Below are 24,956 nucleotides of genomic sequence, written 5' to 3' on the forward strand. Positions count from 1 at the left end.
ACACCATGGATCATTCCTCATTATTTTTCCGTGTCAAAATAGGCCTTGGTGAGTCTTATCTGCACTTAGTAGGGAATTGTTGTTGTTGACAGTGAGTCTAGATTAGCTTGTGAGAATATAGACTTATGAAACAGGAATGTGGAAGTTAGTTTTGCAAAGTTATTGTGGTTGTTGTGAAATTTGGGGACCTTGGGAATGCTTGTTCATTTGCAAAGTTAAGGAAAGAAACTTAAAGTAACTTCAGTCACCAGATATGACAATAATTACTTTGTTTGGCTTTGTGAAATTTTAACTTGCCATTTCTTCACAATCTTTAGCTACACAGTGGGATTTTCCTTATTTGAAGAAAGAGTTTTCCTTTTTACAGGGGAGATATTTCTCAGACACTTAAGCCATTTACACTTCCTTAGCCTTTTTAACTTCTTTTACCAAGTCTGTGCCCAAAATAATTCAGAGAAACTAAGCCGTGTCAATGTTTTACTTGAAACTAGCATTCCTGAAAGCAGATGGCTTGAATGTACTGTAGTGGGTGCCGATAGAGCAGTACATCTTGCCTGCAGTCAGCATTGCTTTTTTATAGCAAAGGCTAATTGACAGTACAAGAGAATGCATTTGTCTGTTTGAATCTCTTCTCGCTGCTGCCCTAGATATATTTTTTGCATGGTGAGACAGCTAGATCTAGATGAATCATGTCAAGGCTTCTTAGGTCTATACTTAATAGATAAGATTTAGATTTAATGTAAGTGCTCTATAGAGAGATTAAAGAGACAGTTCAGTATAAAGGCAACTTAGCTAGACCAAGAGTACTGTTAGCATACCTTCATCTTAGAAACCTCTTCACCAAAAACTTTGTGCAGTCTGCTAGTTTTTGTAATGTCTTCCAAACCTTTGCTTAGGCCTTTTTAAATAATGTACTTCCTCAATTTCAGTCTGTAGTCATCCTCTCTCTCTCACTCTCTCTCACTGTAAAGTTTTTCAACGAGAGATGTACATATGTTAAAATACTTGCTTTCATTTTGCTTTTAGTAAAGTAGCTCATCTAAAACTGATCACTCCAAGAGTTGCTAATAAAATCATGGACCAAATGGCATGTCAGTTGCTTAACTCTTAAATCATTGATGGTAGGAGGTGATGCATAGTGTGTCACAGAAGGTAGGATTTTTTTTTTTTTTTTTTTTGCAATCAGGAAAGTTGCAAAAAAAAAGAGCACTACTGTTGCGTGCAGTTGTAAGCACAGAGATAATCCTCGGCTCACACAGCCTCACAAAGAAAGCTCACCGATTACCTTCCTCCCTCACCTACCCAGGATGGAGACGCCTCGGGCATTGGCCATTCCTATTCTCACTTGTACGACACCACCTCTTGTTTCTTATGCCAGAGCAACAAGAACTCTATGGTAAGTTCGTTGTATAATGTGAGGATCCGGCTGAAGGCTCCGTTTCACACTTCAATGTGTAGTTTAACTTTTTTCCTCGTTTTATTTTTGGCCCCCTTTTTTTTTAAATAATACTAACCTTTTTGTCAGATCATGTTGCTGTACAGCAGGTTTTTTGCTGAATGATTTTGTGGTAGATTTTTTTTTTTTTTGTCTTCTCTTGGATTTGTTGTTTTTTTTTGTGAGTTTTTAAATGTTTTAATTTTTTTTTTTCAAAGCCTTTGATCTGGTGGAGTGTGATTCATAGCTAACAGCTAGGCTTTGCAAAACTTCATCCGTCCTGCTGCTGTGATTGAGGCAGGTTTGCACATTTTGTCTTGTAAGGTGCCCGTCCCCATACTTTTATTTGTGATCATTTATTACTCTCTTTATTTACATTGGTGTATTTCATTGGAGATCGTGCCATATAAAGCTCCAGGCTAAACTGGAGTTAGGTTTTGCACATTATGTATTCTAGCTCAGTTTTGTAGACTGTTATGCTGCACCATATTTGCTCAGTCTCCGCCAAGTACGAAATTTATGGTTTTTGATGATTGTAAGTTCGTGTTCGTGATTAACTGTGTAATTAGTGATTTTTTTTTAATCGTCATGTAACCCATAATATTATGATTACTGATAAGCCAGGGGAGGAAAGAGGTGTACTGTAGACACGCGCCCTCTAGAAGGTAAACCTTGAACCAGGGGCGAGTGGGCGTGGGTGGGGAAGGGGAAGCATTGCCTTAACATCCATCTCTCTGTTATGCCTCGGTCTATTCTATTGCATGTCCGCCTCCTTATTTTTTTCTCCTATATACTTCGTGACAGCTTACCATTACTTGGCATTTTCTTTCGTAGCACTGTCACACTGTGTGAGTTCCTTTGCCTCACGAGAGCTGTGTTTATGCTCAGTCCACTATCTTAATCAAGTGTCATAAACGTCTCGGGAAAAGGTAAGGTAAAGCCCCTTTTGTGAGTATGGTGGAGGAAGGATGTTGGTGATGGTGTAGTAGTGTTGGTGGTGGTGGTGGTGCTGGTGGTGATGCTGGTGGGTGGTATGTTACTGTTTTCTTCTCCCATACCCACACTCATGCTTTCAATGGAAGCCGGTGTAACCACGCTTATCATCTGTTGGGTCTTTATTTTCAGTTATGTTCCGTGTTTCCTGCATTATGGAAATCGGCAGAAGCATTTACAAATTTCCCATTTGCAAGTCTCAACCCAGAGGTAATAAAGAATTCCTAGCCTTTTCATAGATAGCTTTAGTAGGTACATTTTAGCTTGGCTCTCTGGGGCTCTGGTAAGAATCTGTGTACGTCATCATTTCGAGTCATGGTCCTGACCTCTTTGCTTGCGATGAAATTGTAACGTGAGCATCGCATTCACTAGTCGTGATTCTCAAGTTCAGTTGGAGCCAAAGATATCTTACCAAGCCTTGGGAAGGAGACGGTGCATCCGGCGTCAGGCCTAGGGCGGCCCGCCCTCAGGCCGGCGGCCGTGTGCTCGCTCCTTCCTGGGAGCCAGAGGGTAGCGGTGGAGTAGTGCTTCTTGGGTTACCGCTCACTGAGTAGACCAAGTAGCCTCTTGACCTGATCCACCTACAAAATGACACTCCTCACAGGTGCCTTGATGCTGCACACTGAATTATCTTGAGGGATCTTTATTCTCTTTTTTTTTCTTACTTTCTAGTCATAATAATCAGCAGGGCAGATTACGATTCAGTAGCTTGAACCAAATCTTTCAAGTAATGGTTGGAAATAACACCAAACTAGTTGCTTCATCTTATACTGTAGATTTGTATCAAGAACCACTTAAGAACATAGATGAAAAACATAGAGAGTTTACTGCCGATCACCCTAGGTTTATTGCAAGTCTCAGTGGTGGTTGTGACTGACCCTGTACAACAGAGGAATACTTAAGACCAAGTGTAAGGTATCTCCAGTTTTTCAATCTTAAAGCACAGGAGGCTATAGATCCTTAAAATCCTAAACTGTGAAAGTCTAGTGCATGTGTGTTGGCTTCTAAAGCAGGACTAACGTTAATCGCTTGGATTGTCTCTTTAAATACTGGTGTGCATTAAACTCATGTTTGGTAAGAAAGATGTAATACGGTAGATCTCGCAGGCAGGCTTTTTACTGACTTTTGTTGAAGACCTTAAATAATAGTAGTGAATAAGTATACAGAGAGTGGAAAGACTCTAGTGTGCGTATGTGTGTGAGTTTTGAGTATGAGATTGTAAGTGCTTCTGCATACAAAAGAAAGTTGTATTGTTAATTAGATACTTTATCTGCCTATGTATCTACACTTAAAGTATATATGCTTAGTGTATGGGAATGCATAATGTACTGTTTGTGTACATTTACTCTACACAGTATATATAAAAAATGTATATATACGGTAAAGTACTCACCTATAATGTATGCAGTTTTGACAAATGTATGATTGCTTTTCTTAAGCTGTTTTGTATAATCTAGAAATAGGGGACCAAGCCGCACCTTGCTGCTCCCATTTTAGATCCATTTGCAATATAAATGACAATGCCAGGTCTTTACAAATGTGATAATACAGTGTAACAGATTAGAACATACTGAAACAGATGTTAAAATCTAGTTTACGTAAAGAACAACACGAAGAAATAACTAAAGCACCTAATGATTACAAACTGCTAATGATAGACAATCTCATGAACCCTGATTGGTGTAGCTACCATAGTTCTCTAGATAACACAAGAGAGAGCAGAGTTAACAAGCCAGGAACAAGTAGTAATAGCAAGAAGAGTGATGGGATGTAACAGTTTCAGTGAGAAGGACAAGTGTGCTTTGCAAAGTTCACACAGAGGCGATGCTCTTATAATGACCAGTTGGGCGCTGTCTCAAAACTAGGGTCATGTCTGTCTACTTGATAATTGGTCTGCATTCCTTAGAAATCTGCTGTCTCTAAGGACTCCTAGCTTACTCCTGATATTATATATGCAGACCTACAGCACTCATTTAGATTACCTAAACATTATGATATTGATCTGGCAATTGAAACAGCCCTTCTACAACTCTGTATACAGAAAGTAAATTTCCCACCTCTTGTATGATGTGAAAATTATGGAAAGCATCTAAACGTGTAAATCGTACTTTTTCTTAGCGTCAGTCCTCACTTTTGTGGACAGGTTGCAAGGTGTGTTCCCTGCAGCCTATATAAATACTGACACAACATTTACCCAGGTTCTGTAAATACCTACACAGCATTGACTCAGGTTCTATAAATACCCACACAACATTTACTCAGGTTCCATCAATACCCACACAACATTTACTCAGGTTCCATCAACACCCACACGGTATTTACCCAGGTTCTATAAATACTCACACAGCATTTATTCAGGTTGTTCAAGTAACTTCAAGACTCTCAAAAACTGTAAATAGTAATACCACACTCATCTGCAAATACCCTTCCACAGCAATATTAAGTCAAGCAATTAGTCACACTGCTTATCTAGGCCATGTAAACAGCCCTAGGAAGCTCATTCAGATTACAAAAGTCCAACAACCACCATATTTTGTTAACTAATTAGCATAACCACATACTACTTAATTCCACCAATACAACACGCACACATCCAAGTGCTTCACAACTCTCATTCCATACCTGAAGAATTTTGTCCCTAGTTATGACCACTGTCAGAATATCAGGAAGGTCGTGGCTTGGTCCCGTTACGTAAATCAGATTAGTCAAGTATGAATTTTGAGCCTGACAGTCTTGCCTAGCCCTCACTCTGTGTAATAATCCTGGTACAGGTAAAGGGTATGAGTTTGCTAGGGATGATTTTGTAGTTTTTTGACTTTCTGAGTAAACCTAGTTTGATGCTTCTAGAGTAGGATATTAAGCATACGTAGAATAATAACCTTAGGACCACAGTTTTTAAATCAGTATACTTACATTTCCTGTAGAGAACAGGTTAACCGCTGAAGAAAAACTGAACTTTTCCAGATCTCCAGAAGTGCACAATCACGCACAGAGTTTTGGGCAATGAATGTACATGATCATCATGGTAGAACTTTTGTTCACTTACTTATAAAGCACACAGTATTTCTTTATATTTGTTGCATCTAACTCACAAGTAAAATGTCACACTATTTAATGCAACATAGAATAATAACTGTTTTTCAACAGGACTGCATACAAAAGTTATATTCAGCCTCATCCTTTTCAGCTGATTCTGGTGTGTCATTTATTATTGGTATTATAAGGAGGCATCTTCCCTAGGATCAGCATATTCACCCCAGATTAGGTCCTATGTAATTCATAAGTTTTCCTATTTATATATATGTTATGAGCATATAGTGAAATGCAGCTAGTGACATTTGATCCTCCCCAGCGCCTAATATTAAACATGGCAAAAAAGTGACTCACCTACACTGTTTCGCCATGTTCAGTACTAGCCCCTGGGTGGTCAAATATACTTCGCCGTGTTTAGCACTATCCCTGGGGGGATCAAATGTCTCTTAAGTGCACTTCACCACCTGCCTGAAATTTCAGGCAGTTCGTGAAATGCCTGGTTTTGCTATCTGCCCGTACTATGCATACATAACTAAACATTGATAAAATGTGTATTTTATATGCGCATGGAATTTAAGGTACATATGAAGAGGCATGGAGGAAGCCCAAGTTCTTGGTTTTCGTAGTGTATTTTCAGAATGTGATTAGTCCACTGTATATATGTATATATATATATATATATATATATATATATATATATATATATATATATATATATATATATATATATACATGTATAAATATACATATATATATATATATATATATATATATATATATATATATATATATATATATATATATATATATATATATATATATATATATATATATATACAGTGGACTAATCACATTCTGAAAAAAATATATATATAGACACATTTTGGCATAGCTACCCCCTGAAACAATTTTCACTGCAGGCAATTCACATTTAAAACCTTTGTAGTCTTCACTGAAGAATACCGTGTAAGCTAAGCCTCTAACAGTTACCTGACTCTTCTACATGATAACTTAAGAGCATGATAAGGCTGTTCTATGAACCAAAAGCTACAGGAAGGACGGTTAATTAAGATAATTAACATCACAAATAAAGTATAGTTTATGAGACTTAACATCTCTCTTCTGTAACGTAGAAAGTTCAGTCAATTTTTTCAGCCTAAACTGACATGAATCACCCTGGAACGTTTTATGCTGATCCTAGCTAAGAGACTCTGCTTCTATATAGGTTGTTTGAAAATATGCCCTCAACATTTCATATTTAAATTACAATCCCATGAATTCTAATGAATAGGAAGTAAATGCGGTATTTGATGCCCTGAAAATCCCCCAAGTGAATTATAAATATGCAATAATTGAAGACTTAAAACACTAGATAAACATTTTCAATCTTGCAATATCAAGGCTCAAACTATTTTAGTCTGTAAGTATCCATAAGGTTAAAACTAATTCTCAAGCTAAGATTACTATTACTCGGCCTGACAGTCTATACATCAGCCGAGAAATGGAATTCTCCACCATCTGACAACCTTCCTTGTCTTTTAAATCACTGCAAACACCTTATGGCCAAAATTAAAATCATTGATCTGCCGAGTAAGTAAAGAACAGAATGTGTGTGTCGTGATTCAATTTACTCTTCTCCTGACCTCCCCCTCCCCCCTCCAAAAAGACCCCCATGAATTGGGAGGATTGGCTAGATGCAGTTCACTGCTAGCCCCCTTTGACACCCTTGACATGACCTTGTTTGCCCTTTGACAGTCTGGAAAGCTCCCTATTGCTCCCCCCCCAAAACCCCCCAACATTTTTGGCTATCATGCTCCCTATTACTTCCATCGCAAGGTGACCCTAGCCAGTGCAATGCGTCGTCATGGTTATAATTAGTAGGTTACAGATCATGGATGACATTTTAAATGTTCTGTATTCTCCCCCTTCCGATGCCAGATTTTTACGTGGCTGTATACCATGGCCACTTAAGTGAGGAACTGTGGCTCAGTTTTTTCGACCAGTACAAGGGGAGGAAGCATCATGGAACCCTTACAGATACAGGGTTGTTTCTGCCTGTCAAAAATTGTTTTGTGGTCCAGTTTTTTTGCTTTGCAAACTAAAACTAAACCCTTACAGATCCAATATTTGTTTTTACTTGTCAAAAATTGTTTCATGGTCCAGTTTTTGTATGGCGAGCTAAAATTGTATGGTGGCAGACACTGATTAGTCTTCTACACGAGGTATCCTCAAAATCTTACTTGAGGTCGAATTACCATCATTGGCCCCTGTTTCTTGAAAAGTAACATGGCATAGAACCTATAAATGTCCTATATTACACCAAGCAAATGAAACTGTGTTGACCTGGAGAAATTTTCTTGTGGGCCTAGCAACTTTCACGTAATTTGCAATTCCTGCTATCTTTCTTATTATAGCAATATAGTTTAAAGTAGCCTTACAGTATATCTATTTAACTATTTTGTCCAAAGCCTTTCACTCTCTGCAGGTAGATAAACTCTGAATCCGATTCACTGCCAAAGTGCAGTTGTCTTTGAACAGAATTTTGTGCTTGTGTAATGTGCAGCAGTTACCACATTGAGTATGTACCCCTTAGGACACACAATTTTCAAGTGCCATGACTCTTTATTTACACTGAAATATATGTTTTATATTGGTTTATAACTCCTCAGTTCTTTCAACAGGAACTGTCACCATCAAAATACAGTTTTATATCAAGTTGGTGTAGATATTTGCTTACAAAATTCCCTTTTTCTAAGATGGCCTCTCATGGAACTTTAGCAGACTACTGTACAGTGATACAAGTAAGAATTTTGACGAATTACATAAATTTCTCTTGTCCCACTTAATGGCAAGTTTTTGCTGCATCTGTTTTGCATTTTTTGCATAGGGCAGTGTTATGGTACTGGTGCTTCCTCGGTGAATACACTTTAACTTTCCCAAAGATATAATCTCAGTTTTGTCTGCAAACAGAATCCTTCCTCCCCTTGAGCTGGCACAGAGAGCCTGGCTGAGTCTTTTTTTATAAACAATGTATCTTTTCTCTAGGCAACCAGTACTGCATATGTGGATTTCCAAAGACTTTCAGAGCTGTCACAGCCTGCATTTCCTCTCTCTCTCTTTCTCTCTCTGAGATCATGTATAGATTTCCAGGGTACCCAAGTGCATGAAGACTTTATATTACCTTAGAGTTACTGAGAACATTTCTGCTCAAAATGTCAGTGTGTTTCTACATTCTAAGTTGTTATATAGTTTTTTTAATTTATAATTTCTATACATTAAGGTTTATTATATAAACTGTTGTAACTTTTATAAAGGGTGTCTCTCGAAAATTCTTTGATGATTGATATGTATTGTCTTGTAGGGGAAGTAACGCCAGTTGTACGTGGCCATCACTTAGTAGGAACAAAATAGATAAGATTTGCAGTGATTATTTGATTTCAGGATATGTCTTCATGACTTCTAATGACGTATTTTTAATTTTTAAAGGAAGTCTCAATATCCTTTAGGATCACTTATGACGTATTTTTGAAAATCCAACCCCGTAATCATTTGTGACATTCTGAAGCTTTGATTTCAGAATTTTTTTTATCTCGTAATTTAGACTTTTTGATATATTATTTTGCTGTTTTTGACCATAGATCAATGAAGCCTAAGTACATGTACTGTTTCAGAATCCCACTAGAATGAGTATCATATCACGAGTATAGATTTTATTGGCAGTGTACAAAGTAAAATTTCATTCATGATATCTTTGGTTCTGAACCAGACAGCACTCGCATTAGGCAAGTGACTGAGTGAGATATATTTGAATAATGTAGAGTTTATTGTAGATTTCAATAGAAATTTCAATATATGTAGTCGTTTACATTGTCTTTCATTTTTGAAAATGTTGGGAACCAAAAAACTAAAAGAATTGTCTTCATTTTACTGATGTAGGATTTCTGCAGAGACCGATTTCAGAGGTCAATTTGACAATTGTCTTTTTCTTTCGTGAAAGTTGAAGTATTAACGCTTAAGCATCCAGAAAGTAATGATGTTTCTGAGGTAGTCTGTACAGGAAATAAGATTTTTCATAACGGTATATCTGAAGGAATTCATGGTAAGTGGTCATGTTTAAAATTTTATGATAGTTCCCACTGATGTCTGCTGTTGTTTTGAATTTTTGATTTTTTCTTAGATAGGCTGAAACATTTTTTTATATAAAAAATGGCGACATTTCGCAGCCGTTGGAGTATTCCCTCTGAAACAGATCATGCAAAAAAAAGGGTCATATCTTAAGATCAATGGTCGTTTTGTGTGAAAAAAGAAGTTTTTAAAAAAAGGTAAGCCCTACTGTCAGACCTTGCCCTCAACTTCTGTCCCAGGCTTTGCTTCAAAGGACAGAGAAATAAAGGTCCGTTTAAAACTCATGGTAAGTTAGAGTGTATAAACCTTAGCCTTGGGTTATGATAAGATTTGCCTCAGAAGACAAAGAAGTGCCCATTTGAAACCGTCAGTAAGTCTAAATGTTACTCAGAAAGTGAGCAGCAGTGAAAACCTTTGTTTCAGGTAAAAAGAAAAAATATGTTGAAGCTGTAGATATGACAAAAAAAAAACATGGAACTTCGGAACTGATTTTTTGCCAGGACACAAAACATACCTGCAAATCACAAGTAGCTTAGCTTCTGAAGACAGAGAAAAGACTTTGAAACTGGCAATTAGGGTATGACACCTACGCAAGACCTGGCTGGCTATGAATCTGAAGAGCAAAACAATTGAAGCCAGTAAAGAGTTGGAACATGTTAACTCAAGAGTTACAATATTTAATCTGTGAAAGGAGGTTTTAAGTAATTTTTCAGAAAGAGGAATACACTGATGCACTATTTAGAACACACATGACGAGTTTTACTTTCAGGCGTCTAGCATTAGAAGGGCCTCTGGCCCCAACTTTTGAAAATGGAGCCTTTCGCCTGATCAGCTTTAAAATAATCTCTTTTTTCCCAAGAACGGGATTGGGTTGAACTATAACTATTTTATGCATACTATTCTATTCCTGATTGCAAATACTTCATCCCATTCAAAATTCAACTTTGTATCTTGAAAAATAAAGAAATTATAGCAGCTTGAATTTACAAAACTTTGATGGCTTATAACTCAAAAAATTTTTTGTGGCGAGATGCCCTTCTAATGCTGAACGCCTTGTAAAATCTAGTGCCCCCTAGGAGTCCTCTTGTCTAAGGCATTCCAGGTACAATGAATGACAATATACATGCCATCGTCTCAGATGAGGCTTGTCGGATCAACACTTAAAAACACACGAGGGTATACACTGGAAAATATAGAAACACACAAGGGTATACACTGGAAAATACATCCATTTTATATACAGATATTGATTTTTGTATTTTTTCTTCATTATTTTATGTAGTACACCAGACGTTTTACTGCACATTTTCTCTGTCGTTTGTTACCAGAGGTGGTTATGAAAATTATACATGATGGTCTCATGTATAGTTTGTTACTAAAGACTTCCTTTTGAATCTTACTATTCCAACTCCTGGTTTCACTATTTTAATTTCTTTATTACATTGCTGCTTGTTGTCTGTGGCATATTCACTATCAGTAAATGGGCAGTTTTTTAATTAATACAGTGTTCTTTACTTATGGATTTCTATACAACTCATATAACAGTATAGAGAACTTTTTTTTTGCTTCTCTTATCTTATATCAAGATTTCTTGACATGGAGAAATTCATCACTTCAATTGTCCATTGGCAAGTGTCGTTACCTTGTTATTGTTGGGTAAAATAGGGGTAAAATAGCCTTATACTAGCATGGGAAGCTAATTATTAGCCATTTTTAAGTGACATCCATTCTGCCCTAAAATGAAAAACTGCATTATCAGCAAAATTTTCCAAATTGAGATATGCCACTTATTGGGCTCGTGAAACTCTAATACACAAGTTAATGCAGTTTCAGAATGATTCTTCAGTGCTTTCCACGAGTATTTAGGGGGTCCCAGTTGCAGTATCTGCAAAATCAGTAGTAAGGCAAGGGAGTATCTACCATTTTTCTCAGTTTTGTATTTTTGCAGATACTGCAGTCTTCTATTTTAGGGAAGCATTTGCGTCTTCACTGAGTTCAGACTGTTTGTAAGTAAATGATGCCAGGTGGAGTTATACCTGCTGATACCTTGCTTTTAAGAGCTTTGTATCAGATTTCTTCTGTATGGTTTAGATAGTGGGAACACATTCAGACGATGAACCTGGTTAATAATATTTTTAGCTAGGAAAATATTTTCCAAGAAATTTTGAGTGTCTCCTTTATTCTTCAGGGGAAGTCTGAGTATCTCTTATTCTTTAGAGCTTTGATAGGGAAGTTAGCCCCCCTTTAGAGCTTTTATAGGGAAGTTTGAGTGTCTCACTTACCCTTTTGAGCTTTGATGGGGAAGTTAGCCCCCCTTTAGAGCTTTTAGAGGGAAGTTTGAGAGGCACAGTTGTTATTTTGAGCTTTCATAGGGAAGTTTTTGTTTCCCGCATTCTTCTGAATATTAATCAGGAAGCTCGAATGCCCATTATTCTTAGGATTTCCTGGTGGTAGAACTCTCTATCGCTTTTAGCTTTCTGTAAAAGAAAACTGTTGTGCCGGCTTTGTCTGCCCGTCCGCACTTTTTCTGTCCGCACTTTTTTCTGTCCGCACTTTTTTCTGTCCACACTTTTTCTGTCCGCCTTCAAATCTTAAAAACTACTGAGGCTAGAGGGCTGCATATTGGTATGTTGATCACCCACCCTCCAATTATCAGACATATGAAATTGCAGCCCTCCAGCCTCAGTGGTTTTTATTTTATTTAAGATTAAAGTTAGCCATAATCGTGCTTCTGGCAACAATATAGGATAGGCCATCACCGGACCGTGGTTATAGTTTTATGGGCTGCTGCTCATACAGCTTTAGACCGAGACCACCGAAAGACAGATCTATTTTGGGTGGCCTTGATCATACGCTGTAGCGGCTGTACAGAAAACTAGATTGCGCCGAAGAAACTTCTGCGCATTTTTTAACTTGTTTCTGTCATGTCGCTTCTTATGACAAATTATTTGTATTTTTTATTTTTTTATTTTATCCTGTGTTTCTGTTGTTTACAGAACTTGTTTGCATTTCCTTGTGTTTATTTATATCTGTTTATTTATATTATGTTATCTATTTATCAGTCTGTTGATATATAATGCATTAAATTATTTTGTGTTCTAGACGTGTGTACACAAACATGAAAATCATTACTTATACAACAAAGACACTTTCCATACAGAAACTGTCAGACCATCATGACAAATTGCCAAAAATTCTAGTTAGTGATATATAATAATATTGTCGTAATCGCGAACCTCTGATAAAAACCTGAAAATCCACGAAGGTTAAATTTTACATTTTATATGAGACATGGCCACCAATATCCCACTATTGGCCAGCAGCGTCCCAACAGAGGACATGGCAATCAGTGTAATCAGTATCCCAGAGGTAAGTACCAACCAATACTGCACGTCAGTGTCAACCCAGTAGTGTCCTTGCTTTGTCAGAGTAGTTCTGTGTCTCAGGCAGTGTATTCATTGTTGTTCTTCAGTGTGAGCATTAATTTTTTTTTTGTCTAAAGTGCCTTTTTGCCATTGCTATGATCTGCAGTGTTTTTGCTCGTCTGTGTTGACTGTAGTTGAGATGCCAGTGTAGATTAGACCACCCCTCGTTCCAAATAAGGCTATAACTGTTTGCAAGACCATCTTATAAAAACTTTTTTTTTTTCTCAAATTCTGTTGGACAAAAAAATCTTACAAGGTTTTGTTTGTTCAAGACAGCTTATTTTTTTTTTAATAAAGTTGTAAGGATTATATAAAGTTGTAAACGTAAGGCTTTTCTTTAAAGTGTTATGAATACTTCTACCTAGACCTTTTTTTTTTATTTGTTTGTTTGGTTTTGTTTTTGTAAATTGCAGTTTCATCTATGGAGTTTGATCTTTTGTGGATTGTGAGGTGGATAATTTTCTTCTGTGGAAAGAAGACTTTAGGCTGAATTTACATTAGTTTTACTGTTGTTTTAAATATTATTATTATTATTATTATTATTATTATTATTATTATTATTATTATTATTGTAGTTTTGATTTTTTATCAATTTTTTCTCCTACTTCACAGGAATATCTTGAGGTTTCACCTTACCAATGTGGAAGAGATACCTAATTTGAGTTGATGTATGCAAAGTATGGAAGCTTACCTTTACATATATATATATATATATATATATATATATATATATATATATATATATATATATATATATATATATATATATATATATACACAGAAATGCACAAATGTATATATATTTATCAGAGTACAATTCGATCTTTATGAACATGTTCATTATACAAAAATATTGTTCCATTGTACAGTTACCAATCTTTTTGAATATCTCAGTCTTCCTTTATCATTTAGTCAGCCCCAAACTCTGTAGAGAAACCGCACCATAAATGATTTGCCATGCAATTGCTCTTAATATCCCCAGGATTGAATATACCAACTTTATTCTAATTTTTTGTGCAGATAGAATGGTAGTTCACCCCTTAACATTCTCTTAACCCCTCATGACCTGCTGATTCTAAATGCCCCCCCTGGGTCTTGGCACCTGGGTACGTCGTATGACGTACCAGTTTGCCCACCAAACAGTTGGAAAATGATCAGTACTTTAGTATACATCCCTTTTATATATGAATCTTAAAAAGAGTACAGTTCGATGGACAGACAGGTTTTTTAAAGAGAAACATTAATAATGATAACAAAGATAAATCTCTCCTCGGTCTGTTATTTTCCCACACCTTCCCAGACGACCATAAATGCGCACAGTTTTTTTTGTGGGTTGTTTTTCCAGTTCTCCCTCAACATTTCGGATGACCCGAAGGAGGGCCACAGCAACCTGATCGAGAGGGCGGAGATCGCTCAGTTGGTCAGGTCGAGGATGCAGAGCCTGGGTGAGTTGCCGAATTTTTTTTCTTTTAGGGCGGTTTTTATTTAAGTTTTGTGGGTGAGGTCAGTAGTACTTTCGGTCTAGGGATTTCCTACAGGTTTCATTGGATGCTTCTCTCTCTCTCTCTCTCTCTCTCTCTCTCTCTCTCTCTCTCTCTCTCTCTCTCTCTCTCTCTCTCTCTCCTGTGATTGCAACTTCTTATCATTCATATCATATATTCAGATTTACTTAATAATTTAAATCAGTATCAAATATATATCAGACCACTTAAAAATAAAAATTTTATCTTAGAAAATCAACGATTAAAAATTTTTTAAGCTAATATTTTCTCATCGTAATTAATCCATTAGGTTGGGAATATCTCAATATTATGATGATGCGTTTGCCATGAAATGTATATATATTATAGATTATTTTTTTTTGCATATGTTTATCTTGATTTAGAAATTTTGTCATTGTTGACTTGTCTTTCAATTTCAAATAATTTAATGTGAATGTAATTCATTTATATATATGTGTATATATATATGTATATATATATGTGTGTATACATATATGTATGTCTGTGAAATATTTTCTGTTAAAACAGAATTCCATCTAATATAATAAGCCCACAAAAATGCCAAAATGTAGAAAGTTGGTTTTATATTTCAGAGACCAACTGTCTCTGAAATATAGCACCAACTTTCTACATTTTGGCGTTTTTATGGGTTCCCTATATTAGATATATGTATGTTTATATATATAGATATATTTATATAGATTTACAATGTGTATGTATTTGTCTGCACTTGTTTAAGAGCATGCATATGCAAATTCATACTGAAAATTGTCCATTGATAGACTCTGTCACTCAGTTAACATGAGAATGCTTTCAGAAATAACAAAATGTCAAAATCTGTTTTTGTAATGTTTAAACATTGGAAGTAAAAGGATTGTAAAGACGTCACCTCTCGTCTTGACAGCATTTTGTAAAAGACCCACCCATCGTCTGACCTCCCCCCCCCTTCCTCCCCCCCCATGTTTTACAGCCTTACCTCCAGAAGATTACGACGACGTGTCCGAGAAGCGAAACTCGCTGTCGTTTGTCATCATCAATCCCTCTTGTGACCTGAAACTGGAAGAAGGTGACATCGTGTAAGTGAGGCGTCTCTTTATTGTCTGTCAGTTTTCGCCGAGTCTTCTTTTTTTTAGTTTTCTGTACAAGGAAATTATTGAGATGGCAATTTGTCTGTCCGTCCGCACTTTTTCCTGTCCAGTCTTTTTCTGTCCAGCCTTTTTCTGTCAGCCCTTTTTCTGTCATCACTCTTTCTGTCCGCACTTTTTTTGTCATCACTCTTTCTGTCCGCACTTTTTTTGTCATCACTCTTTCTGTCCGCACTTTTTTGTCATCACTCTTTCTGTCCGCACTTTTTTGTCATCACTCTTTCTGTCCGCACTTTTTTTGTCACCAATCTTTCTGTCCGCCCTTTCTCTGTCCGCACTCGGATCTTAAAAGCCTCTGAGGCTAGAGGTCTGCAAATTGGTATGTTGATCATCCACCCTCCAATCATCTAACATGCCAAATTGCAGCCCTCTAGCCTCAGTAGTTTTTGTTTTATTTAAGGTTAAAGTTACCCATAAATCGTGCGTCTGGCAACAATATGGGACAGGCCACCACCGGGCCTCAGTAGTTTTTATTTCATGTAAGGTTAAAGTTACCCATAAATCGTGCTTCTGGCAACGATACAGGCCACCACAGGGCGGTGGTTAAAGATTCACGGGCCGCGGCTCATACAGCATTATACCGAGACCACCGAAAGAGAGATCTGTTTTCGGTGGCCTTGATTATACGCTGTACAGAAAACTCGAGGTACTGCCGTCAGTGCACCTCACGTGGGGCACCGAAGGCATTACCCAAGGGCGTTTGCAGCTTCCCTTCGGTCCTTAGCTGCCGAAGGCTATGACGAAGATGTAGTTTTGCCCCCAGAGCATATTTATCATTAGTAGTATTATTATTCACTTGATCTTTCTACTTGTGATGGTTTGGCTTTATCTATCATGGCCTCTTCTGAATCACCTGATTCAAGCACATCTTTATTCCAGTTAATGCCAATTGAATATATCTTCATCCCAGTTAATGGCAATTTGAATATATCTTTATCCCGAATAATGCCAGTTAAATATATCTTCATCTCAATTAATGGTAGTTGAATATATCTTCGTCCCAGTTAATGGCAATTAATATATCTTCATCCCTGTTAATGGCAATTAAATATATTTTCATCCCTGTTAATGGGAATTAAATATATCTTCATCCCAGTTAATGCCAATTAAATATATCTTCATCCCAGTTAATGCAAATTGAATATACCTTCATCCCAATTAATGGCAATTAAATATATCTTCATCCCAGTTAATGGCAATTGAATGAATATACCTTCATCCCAATTAATGGCAATTAAATACATCTTCATCCCAGTTAATGCCAATTGAATATACCTTCATCCCAGTTAATGCCAATTTGATATATCTTCATCCCAATTTCAGCCTACCACCATGATCTGAAGTAATGTCCACACTCCTTTATAAACCAAAGAAAACATTGACTGTCAACCTACCATCATGACCTGAAGTAATGTTGTCATCCCCCCCTCTTCCAGTTATCTCATCCGGCCAAGTCCATTTTCGGCACAGAAGACCTTCGAAAGGCACAACTCGCGCCGAAAGTCCAACATCTCTCTCTGTGATACGAGAAGGCGGAGCACCACCTTCACGAGGCCGCCGCCCCTCACGACAGCTCCCAAATCAAACTCCCTCAGCCTTCCCGACAGCCCGCAGATATCCCCAGGTGAGTTGTGGACCCCTGTGGCGTCCTCCTACCCCTCCTCCTCCTCCTCCTCCTGCTCCTCCTGATGTCTCTTTGTCGAGCTAAACGAGGACATGATTCTTGCATGACAATAAAGAGTTGAGTTCATTCGTATCTGTCTTGAGTCACCTCTCCATAATGATGATTTTTTTTTTTTTACCTTTTCATTTCTTTACAAAATGAAGAACATGCAGGGAAGACGGTCCGTTTTTTGTGGATTGGGCGCATAGAGCACATTGGCTGCTCAAGGGGTCATGGTTCCTGCTGGCATAATGCCAGACTGGGAATGAACCCTTTAGAGAAGTTGTATATTTGAGATATTAACTCAGGTGTTCTAATTAGCTTCTAAATATAACAACAGTGACTAGATAGTTTTTGAGGTCAGCTTCAGATTTTATACCCAACTCTGTGCAGAATCCACATGAAAATGACCGCCCTCATTCCCCGCAGTAAAGAAATGTGGCACTTGAAAGGATGTCTTCACACTCTGGCTAGCATCTCTTTCTAACTGAGGCAACTCTTTTTCTCATTTCCCGATCCCTCAGGGCCTATCCTGGGTTCCCCTGTAGATTCCCTTCACGTCCCCGTGTCCCCTCCTACAGGATATGTCCGTGGGCGGTCCAACTCCCTCCGAGTCGATGACATCCTCATGAGACGATCCAACTCCCTGAGGTTCGGTCTCGAGGCGACGAGAAAGATCAATAGTTTCGAGGAGTTGGGCATCAACCCCATCACACCGCTCACCAGGGACGAGAGGACGGGCTCCATCAAAATCCCCATCAATGGTTCTATTGGGGTTGAGGTAGGGGCGCCACTGAGGGAACTGCTGAGGAACGCTTTGGCCTTGAACTTGGTGTTGCATGGTCCCTCTTTCACTGTTTGGGACGCCAAACAGCTTGCCTGTAGTTTCGTGCCTGCTCGTAGATGCCTCCAGATCCACAGAAATCAGTGTGAATTTGAAGGCCTGTTACTACACTGTTGAGGAACACTTCAGCCTAGATAGTAGTGTTAAGTGGTCCCTCTTCTTCCTAGATACCTCCAGATCCATAGAAATCAGTGTGAATTTGAAGGCCTGTCACTATACTGTTGAGGAACACTTCAGCCTAGATAGTAGTGTTACAAGGTCCCTCTGCTGCTTGAGACAGTGTATCTTGCCCTTGGTTTAATGCCAGCTCATAGATGTTTGTCAGAAACCACTGTGTTGAAGGCTTACTATAGACCCATATAGGACTGTGGGGAAAGACCAGCCCTGTTTTATCTCGAAATTGGTTAGATGGATAGATGTTTGTGTTGGTCCCTTGATGCATGTGTATGGATGAATCCAGGCATGAGTGGATGCTTCTGTATGCAAAAGACTCGTTTTGCATCCTCCGCCTAATTCTCTCCTCCTGTTTCTCTCCTTAACCTTACTCTTTCTCCCATTACCATTACTGTTTCTGTTCTTTCATTAATCTCCTCTCCTATTCCATACTTTTTCTTCTTTTTCTAAATATTCATAAATTGGGATGCATAGTGTATATATGGGCAACAGGAAATAAGAGTATGTTAGATATCTCATGATAAGAGTGACCTGATGCTTTTAGATTTAGTAGTTTGTATGATTGCAGTGGTAAACTGCAGATCTTTGTATATATGTATGCAGGCATAAATCGTCATTGAATTATGTGTATGAAAGTTAATGTTTTTTATGGTCAAGTGTTGACTTAGTTAACTACTAGTAACTTTAGATCACTCCTCCTTGCTAGTTTTAATAACTACATTGAAACGCTTCACTCCCCTAGTAAACAATAATGTAAAGGTTTGAAGACTCAAACCTAACTTTGTTGGTGTCTTCCTAAAGTTGCTGTTTGTGTGCCACTGAATTTACTGTGCTCTGAGTGGTTTCGTTTTAGCCCCACCAACCTAAAAGTAGTGATACCAATTAACAGACTGCATGAATTTAACATTTCTCTTTTTTTTTTTTGAGTTAATGTTACCAGCGTTAACTAGTGAGGTGCATGACCTATCCTGTCAATTGTATTTTCCAGGATTCCCATAATCTTCCCCTACTCATGAATCTTGTCTGTTGCATTTCCCATAGTCAGTTCCCATTGTTCTTCTTTCTCATTGCCTGAGGACCTACTTAAGGCCACTGTTTACTCTTTCCATCAAGCTTCTAGAACATAGTAGGGAGGTTCCCCTTGTAATGCTAGTCAGAATCGTTCCAAAGTTCTTCTGGAATGGATTTGTTGCCAAATGGTAGTGGTTTGTTCCTAATTTAAGCCCAGGTAGCATTACCTATCCAATCTTTTGACAGCTATCTTAGTATGTGTCCACACTACAGTAAAAAATGTCATAGACACTTAGGCAACTTAATGCATACATACCACAAACAGGATGAAAACATTTCAGCAACTAGAAGTGGAGAACAAACTTTTGGCATATGCCGGACAATCGGTTGTAGCACTGGTTAGGACTACCAAGAAGGCGTTGGCTTACATTCAACACGTTTGTGACATGTACGATAAGCCACTGACGTGTTTTTATGATGTTTTACTGTAGTGTGGACTTACTTTTATTGAAGCTTGGCACATATGCATAGTAATTAGAACTAAAGGGTAGTGTAGGAGTAACTGAACTGAGCAACGCAGGTACAAGTGAGACCACCACTCCAGTTAGATGACCCATTTTTTGCACGAAGGTATTCTTCAAAATTTTCTTTAATCTAGTGTCATGCCAGGCTCAGTAGTTATTGCTTGCCCTTTCTTCTGTGACCTCTCCCTTAGGATTCTTCCTCTAGGTAAGTTCATAGAGTGCTCTATTTATTAGTTTCACATTCTCTTTTATTACCTCAGCATAGGGTACTTGTCGAGCCAGGGGTATCTAGTGTTGTTGCATGTCTGTGTTTAGTCCACTGTTCACCATCATAGTTAATTTGATCTTAAACTTGAGAATTTAATGAATTATTAGAGTATTAAAGTTGAAGAATATGTGGAGGTTGTACTCATATTTAGACAGTACAAACACCAAGGGTTTGTATTGCAGCATAGTCAGCCAAACATTGATGATCTGTGTGATGCCAATTTTAGCAGACTAACCTACCTGCCTGCAAGTTGTCAGTCTTTCACACAATGGTAACCCCTTTGCCATCATATTTGCAGCTGTTACTCCAAGAAACTTGTTGATACATAATAGGTAGACTCATTATCAACGTGCACTAGGTAGACTTACTATCAAATTGTTACCAAACGTGCCATAGAGAAATTAAGAATGGACTCATTCTGGTCAAGGAGATACTTACTATGTAATCAGGATAATATCTGTGGCTTATCTCTTCATAAATCTGAAAACACTGAATCCCCAGCATTATATTTGGGGTGTTGCAGAAACATTATGAATTCAATTAATCGATATGAATTTTTGATGGATTTCAATTTTTATGAGATATCCCAAACGTGATTTTGAATTTTTTCTTAGCATCCAAGTTAACTTTGGTGTTAGGAATTTTTATTAGGCCTTATTCAACTTCAATATTATGGTTTTTTGAAACCTTAGACCACAGTATTCAGCTTCATTATTGTGAATTTTTCAAACCCACTGTCTATAATGACTTTAAGCTTATAGCTTTTTTGACTTATATAATAGTTTGCATAATTCTAAGGCTTACTGAAATATATTATACATAATGTTGATTTTTCGAAGGGTAATGCTGATATAACATTATTTTTAACATTTTAAGCTTTGGAGCTTAAAATGAATATATCTGTGCTTGGATTTAATTAAACTTATTAACAATGAATTTCCTTAAACACAGGGCTTTCATCACGAATTTTCAAAGCTTAGTATTTATTTTCACTGACGTCAGATTCTCAAAGCTTAGAGATTACTGAACTTTGTAACTGTCAATCTTCTAAGTTTAAAAGTTTACCGGTGGTTGTAACTTAGATTTTTTTAAGCTTACAGCTTATTTAACATCATTTTTTACCAGTCTCACAACATTTAACATGTTCGTAAACATCCTAATTTGAATTGACAAGACATAATATTTTCCCAATCTTTCAACATTTAACATCTTATTGAACATCCTAATTTGAGTTAACAAAACATAATTTTTCCTTTACAACATTTAACATCGTGTTTAACATCCTAATTTAAAGTAACAAAACATAATGTTTCCCAGTCTAACAACATTTAACATCTTATTTAACATCCTAATTTGAATTAACAAGACATAATTTTTCCCAGTCTTTCAATATTTAACATCTTATTGAACATTCTCCCAGTCTTACAACATTTAATGTTATTAAACATCCTAATTTTAATGTACAAAACATGATTTTTCCCAGTCTTACAACATTAACATCGTATTAAACATCCTAATTTCAATTAACAAAACATTTTTCCAATCCTACAACATTTAATGTCATTGAACATCCTAATTTGAATTAACAAAACATAGTTATTCCCATCCTTACAACATCTAACATCACATTTAACATCCAAATTTGAATTAACAAAAGGTTTATCACCAATCTGCTCTCGCCAACGTTGGATCCCAGAGTGAGGAAACATCTTTCTGATTTTGGAATTCTGAGTCACCAAATTTGACTCATGTAGGTAGCTCCTCCCTCCAGTGTGAGACATATTTCTTTGTCTGGGACGAATTAGAAAGATATATATAAAGATTATGATTTATTATGACATGGAGTTAGAAACTGAGTTTATAACGGCTGAAGAGACGGCACACTTTATTATTACTGATTAAAATTCTTATCCATGACAGTACGTTTGGACGATATTTCTGAATATTTTTTTATTATTTTTTTTATTATTTCTGAAGCTTTGATGCGGATATCTGTTTGAACAGGACGGTTTTTAAGTGCGTATTCTCTCTCTCTCTCTCTCTCTCTCTCTCTCTCTCTCTCTCTCTCTCTCTCTCTCTCTCTCTCTCTCTCTCTCTCTAAGACGTTTGTAAGTGCGTACTACGGTTGATTTTTGCTTTAATTTTTTTCTCTCTCTCCGTAAGCTGTATGAAAGAACTTCAAAACCACTTTCATTACTACATTATTAAAGTCATTCTCATATATTTTAATAGATGAAACCTAGTACAGAACAGTAGATACCAAATTATATATATATATATATATATATATATATATATATATATATATATATATATATAATGTATATATATCTGCATATATATAACTGTGTATGTACATATATATGTATATATAAACACATACTTTTCATATTTCCTTTTTACAGATTATATATCTAAATATATGATTATTTCATCATAGCTTTTCAACGCAAGTCTGATTAATGTTAAACATTTTGGGACGAATCTTAGCTATCTGGCATAGAAGCCAAGTCTGGTATGATAGATATGCTTGTTCTTAGTGACTAGTTGTATATCCTTGCCATATATATATATATATATATATATATATATATATATATATATATATATATATATATATATATATATATATATATATATATATATATATATATATATATATATATATATATATATATATAATATATATATATATATATATATATATATATATATATATATATATATATATATATATATATATACACTGTATATATATATACATATGTAAATGGTGTCTGTATGCATGTACATGATTTAATGCAAATTTATGCAATACATATGTACCTGCGGGTGTAATTGAAAAAGAATTTCTTTCCAGTTCCTGGCCAAAGTCACATTATGCCTAAAATTCAAACCTTGATTAGGATAATTAAAATGTTTTAGGTATTTGTTGAAGAGCAGTTTAACCCTTTTATATTTACTTGGGCTTTTTATAGATTATTGAGGGCATCTATGAAAGATTCGTTCGACTTGTGACGTTTTGTTAGCAGATTGGTTTGATTCAAACTGTGTTTTTTTTTGTGTCTGTGAAATTGCTTCAGAGTTTGCTTTCTTTGTCTGTGAAGTTGTGCCTATGGTTCCCTTCTTTGTCTGTGAAGTTGTGCCTATGTCTCCCTTCTTTGTCTGTGAAGTTGTGCCTAGGTTTGCTTTCTGTGTCTGTGAAATTGTGCCAATATTTGCCTTTTGTGTCTGTGAAGTTGTTTCTGTTTTGCCTTGTGTGTCTGTGAAATTGTGCCAATGCTTGCCCTTTGTGTCTGTGAAATTTTGCCAATGGTTGCCTTTTATGTCTGTGAAATTATACCAATTTTTCCCTTCTGTGTCTGTGAAGTTGTGCCTATGTTTGCCTTCTGTGTCTGTGAAGTTGTGCCTAGGTCTGCTTTCTGTGTCTGTGAAATTGTGCCAATGTTTGCCTTCTGTGTCTGTGAAAGTGTGCCAGTGTTTGCCTTTTGTGTCTGTGAAATTGTGCTGATGGTTGCCCTTGTGTCTGTGAAATTGTGCCAATGGTTGCCTCTGTGTCTGTGAAGTTGTGCCTATGTTTGCCTGCTGTGTCTGTGAAATTGTAGCAGTGTTTGCTTTTGTGTCTGTAAAGTTGTGCTAATGTTTGCCTTTTGTGTCTGTGAAATTGTGCCAATGTTTGCCTTCTGTGTCTGTTAAAATGTGCCAATGATTGCCTTTTCCGATTGTGAAATTGTGCCAATGGTTGCCTTCTGTGTCTGTGAAATTGTGCCAATGTTTGCCTTTTCTGTCAGTGAAATTGCGCTAATTTGCCGTCTGTGTCTGTGAAATTGTGCCAAAGGTTGCCTTCTTTGTCTGTGAAATTGTGCTAATGTTTCCTTTTATGTCTGTGAAATTGTGCCAATGTTTGCCTTTTATGTCTGTGAAATTGTGTTGAAATGTGCATTATTATGTCTGTGAAATTGTGTTGAAGTGTGCTTTATTATGTCTGTGAAATTGTGTTGAAGTGTGCATTATTATGTCTGTGAAAATGTATGTGCGTGTCTTATGTATGTGAAATAGTATCCATGTAGGTCTTATATGTCTGTGAAATTTTGTAAGTACCCCTTTTTTCTCTGTAAATTTTCTTAAAGTATTCCCTTTACGTCTGTGATTGTCTTGAAGTGTTCCCTGTATGTCTTTGATTGTCTTGAAGTGTTCCCTTTATTTCTCTGAATTTCTTGAACTGTTCCCTTTGTGTCTGTGAATTGTGTTGAAGTTTTCCCTTTATTTCTGTAACATTGCCTTGAAGTGTTCCCTTTATGTCTGTGAAATTGTCTTGAAGTGTTCCCTTTATTTCTCTGAATTTCTTGAACTGTTCCCTTTGTGTCTGTGAATTGTCTTGAAGTGTTCCCTTTATTTCTCTCAATTTCTTGAACTGTTCCCTTTGTGTCTGTGAATTGTCTTGAAGTGTTCCCTTTATTTCTCTGAATTTCTTGAAGTGTTCCATTTATGTCTGTGAATTGTCTTGAAGTTTTCCCTTTATGTCTGTGAAATTGTCTTGAAGTGTTCCCTTTATTTCTCTCAATTTCTTGAAGTGTTCCATTTATGTCTGTGAATTGTCTTGAAGTTTTCCCTTTAAGTCTGTGAAATTGTCTTGAAGTGTTCCCTTTATTTCTCTGAATTTCTTGAAGTGTTCCATTTATGTCTGTGAATTGTCTTGTGTTCCCTTTATTTCTCTGAATTTCTTGAAGTGTTCCATTTATGTCTGTGAATTGTCTTGAAGTGTTCCCTTTAAGTCTGTGAAATTGTCTTGAAGTGCTCCCTTTATATCTTTG

At 36.7% G+C, this 24,956-nt stretch overlaps 1 protein-coding gene across 19 annotated transcripts in view; it reads left to right on the forward strand.

The window, feature by feature from the left end:
• SLO2 (slowpoke 2) overlaps positions 1–24,956 on the forward strand; it is a 559,700-nt gene that overhangs the window by 530,454 nt on the left and 4,290 nt on the right. For 13 of the 19 annotated variants that reach the window (XM_067089837.1, XM_067089831.1, XM_067089833.1 and 10 more), the window contains 5 exons: positions 1,307–1,396; positions 14,357–14,456; positions 15,484–15,589; positions 17,095–17,282; positions 17,846–18,102. In XM_067089837.1, the coding sequence (XP_066945938.1) occupies positions 1,307–1,396; positions 14,357–14,456; positions 15,484–15,589; positions 17,095–17,282; positions 17,846–18,102 (741 nt within the window). Of the gene's footprint in view, positions 1–1,306; positions 1,397–2,560; positions 2,639–14,356; positions 14,457–15,483; positions 15,590–17,094; positions 17,283–17,845; positions 18,103–24,956 lie in introns of all 19 variants that reach the window. The other 6 variants (XM_067089836.1, XM_067089849.1, XM_067089838.1 and 3 more) reach the window with 4 other exon arrangements.

Source organism: Macrobrachium rosenbergii, chromosome 46 (assembly GCF_040412425.1).
Source record: "Macrobrachium rosenbergii isolate ZJJX-2024 chromosome 46, ASM4041242v1, whole genome shotgun sequence".
Lineage (NCBI taxonomy): Eukaryota > Metazoa > Arthropoda > Malacostraca > Decapoda > Palaemonidae > Macrobrachium > Macrobrachium rosenbergii.